The sequence below is a fragment of the Penaeus monodon genome, chromosome 17 (assembly GCF_015228065.2).
Source record: "Penaeus monodon isolate SGIC_2016 chromosome 17, NSTDA_Pmon_1, whole genome shotgun sequence".
In the NCBI taxonomy this organism is placed as follows: domain Eukaryota; kingdom Metazoa; phylum Arthropoda; class Malacostraca; order Decapoda; family Penaeidae; genus Penaeus; species Penaeus monodon.
In genome coordinates this window covers 44,403,278-44,405,777 of record NC_051402.1, presented here as the reverse complement: position 1 = coordinate 44,405,777, position 2,500 = coordinate 44,403,278, and the positions used below count along the sequence as shown (strand labels likewise).

General features: G+C 35.2%; 1 protein-coding gene across 2 annotated transcripts in view; it reads left to right on the top strand.

Annotated features, from left to right (window-relative positions):
- LOC119583802 overlaps positions 1-2,500 on the top strand; it is a 35,871-nt gene that overhangs the window by 17,899 nt on the left and 15,472 nt on the right. For both annotated transcript variants that reach the window (XM_037932502.1, XM_037932503.1), the window contains exons 9-12: positions 705-832; positions 1,414-1,525; positions 1,768-1,940; positions 2,234-2,500. The exon at positions 2,234-2,500 is cut by the window's right edge and continues 14 nt beyond it. In XM_037932502.1, the coding sequence (XP_037788430.1) occupies positions 705-832; positions 1,414-1,525; positions 1,768-1,940; positions 2,234-2,500 (680 nt within the window). The remainder of the gene's footprint in view (positions 1-704; positions 833-1,413; positions 1,526-1,767; positions 1,941-2,233) is intronic.

Genomic DNA, 2,500 nt, shown 5'->3' with positions numbered 1-2,500 from the left:
CATTTGCTGGTTTGAAAATAAAGGATGTATATTTTATGTTACCTTTATATTATGTCTAATTTTAAAGATATAGAGATAATGTGATAAGAAAAGGTTATGCTCTTTTGTTAGATGTATAGTGCTTTCATTTATTGTATGATTTTTCTTTGTGGCTTTAGTGTGCAAGTATTTTTTGGTACTAATGTAGGAAATTGAAGGCTAGAAACTCAATCTGTTGATATGATTAATCAGTGACATTTTAGAATAACTTAGTTAATTAGATAATAAATTAGATAAATGTTGTACAGTTCTCTGTAAATGCTATAGTGTTAATTACTTTTTGTTGTAACTGAATCTATGAGACGTTTTCTCCCTTGGAGGAGATGTGTAATGACAGCATTTTTGATAATTATACACATTTTTAGATAAATAATCTTAGTTATTGCTTTTTATAAAACTCACTCTAAACAGCAGTTGAAAATACAATTGATATTGCCCAATAGAAATGCCAATTGTAAATTTTTTTGATGATCAGTCAGTTAATGTAAAAATGACATACTAATGTCTTGCTTAATTGTTATCAAGTGGTTCTAAAGATATGATAATAGATTAATGCTATTTTTTTGAACAGTATCAAATGCCATAGAACCATACCTCTTTTTAGAGAACCCTGGACACCTTGAAATAACCTAGGTGCTAACATAAGGTCCTCTGCTAACCCACAGAAACAGAACGGGGTTTCGAGAGAGTGGAGCCCATCATCAAATTCCATGCTGGGTCAACACTCCTCCACTGGGCAGCCTCTAAGGGCTATGATGACCTGGTGGCCGATCTTCTTGCTAGGGGTCTTGCGGTAATTAATTAGTTCACCTCATTTTTATTGTTACATAACCAATTATTTGTAATGGTTGTTAGTCCTTTAGTGATAAGTTTTGCATTATACTGTGAAGGATAATGAATAGATTTCAGTAGTATTTATTGTTTTACTTCTGGTCATGTGCAGTATTTTCTTTAATATGTATTTGTATATATATTATATTGGGAGACTGTAAAAGCCAGTGTTGAAAATATTCTTGCTGTTGCAAAAATGTCTTAGGAAACTTTGTGTTACACAAAATTGTAAATCAAATAAAACCTCTTTCTTTTTCTTTCATCAGTGATTTAATTCTTTGGCAGTTATTTACTATCCATCTCACAATGCAGTAGTTCATATAGGGCAGCAAATCAGCTGAAAGGGCATTGCTGTTATGTTCCTTTTTTGGTCTTCTTCAAGGATAGGATTTTCTCATTATACTTTTCTTCCTCTTGATCCTTTTCCTTCCCATTTTTAATATTTAAGTAAAAAATTCAAGAGACATGACTCCTTAAAACTAATATAGTTTCATTTCTTCTTTATTACTAATAAAAAAAAATTTCCCATTAACTAAATTCCAGGTAAGTGCATCAGACCGCCTTGGCCGCACACCCCTAGGGGTCGCTATGTGGGCCGGTAACACCAGCATAGTCAACACGCTAATGCAAGAAAAGGTGTCACTCACAGAGGAAGGTAAGATGAGTTTTACTGTGGTATAAAGTGGACATTTTTATTGATTATAATTCATAACTAGTAAAGTACTTTAAAGTAGTGATTTATGTCAGTTTCTGTATGCCAATTTTGATTTTTCTGTTAGAATCCCATTTTTTTGTAAGTCTCAGTCTTCTGTTAGAAATTTTTATTTTTCTCTCATGTAAAGCAAATCTGAATAGATTTTCTCATCAGTACTATTTTTCCCTGTATTAATTCCACAGACAAAGACTGGAGTGCTATCACACGCGAAGAGGTTGGTCTGAGTATCGTCAAGGTGATAGAGGAGACTGCAGTTTGTTCCCTTGATGCCTGCCGCACTGACGGATTCACCCTACTTCACCTCGCTGCACAAAATGGCTACCCCAACATGATGCACCGCCTCCTCTCGCTTAAGGTGAGGTTCATTTTGTATTTTGTTTTTTATTTTTGTTTATGCAATGTTGCTCTTTAATAATCTGTAGAATTTCATTTGAGAGATGAGTATTTAGGTTATTGTGAATGTATTCTCTTATATGTGTTATGGGAAGTCTCAGAAATTGTGTATTTAAGTATTAAATTTATGCAGGGAGGTTAGTTCCTATTGTGTATTGTAGTAACATATTTGTAACAAATTCCGTAGCCATAGATGTCAGAATTCTGAAAGCCATTAAATTGAGACAGCCATTAAAGTATGGAATGCCCTTTCAGCTATCACCAGATGTGAAGAACAACCAGGGTGAGACCCCCCTCTTTGTGGCCATCCGTAGCAACCAGCTGGCTTGCGTGCAGCAGCTGATCAATGCTGGGACGCGCCTCAGTATAGTGGATAACCGAGGGGGCTCTGCACTGCACATGGCAGCCAAGAAGGGCAATGTAACAGTGATTGACATGTTACTGACAACCTCAGAGCTGGAGGAGCGGGACATAGATATTAACCGCTGTGATAATATTGGATATACACCCATTTATTATGCT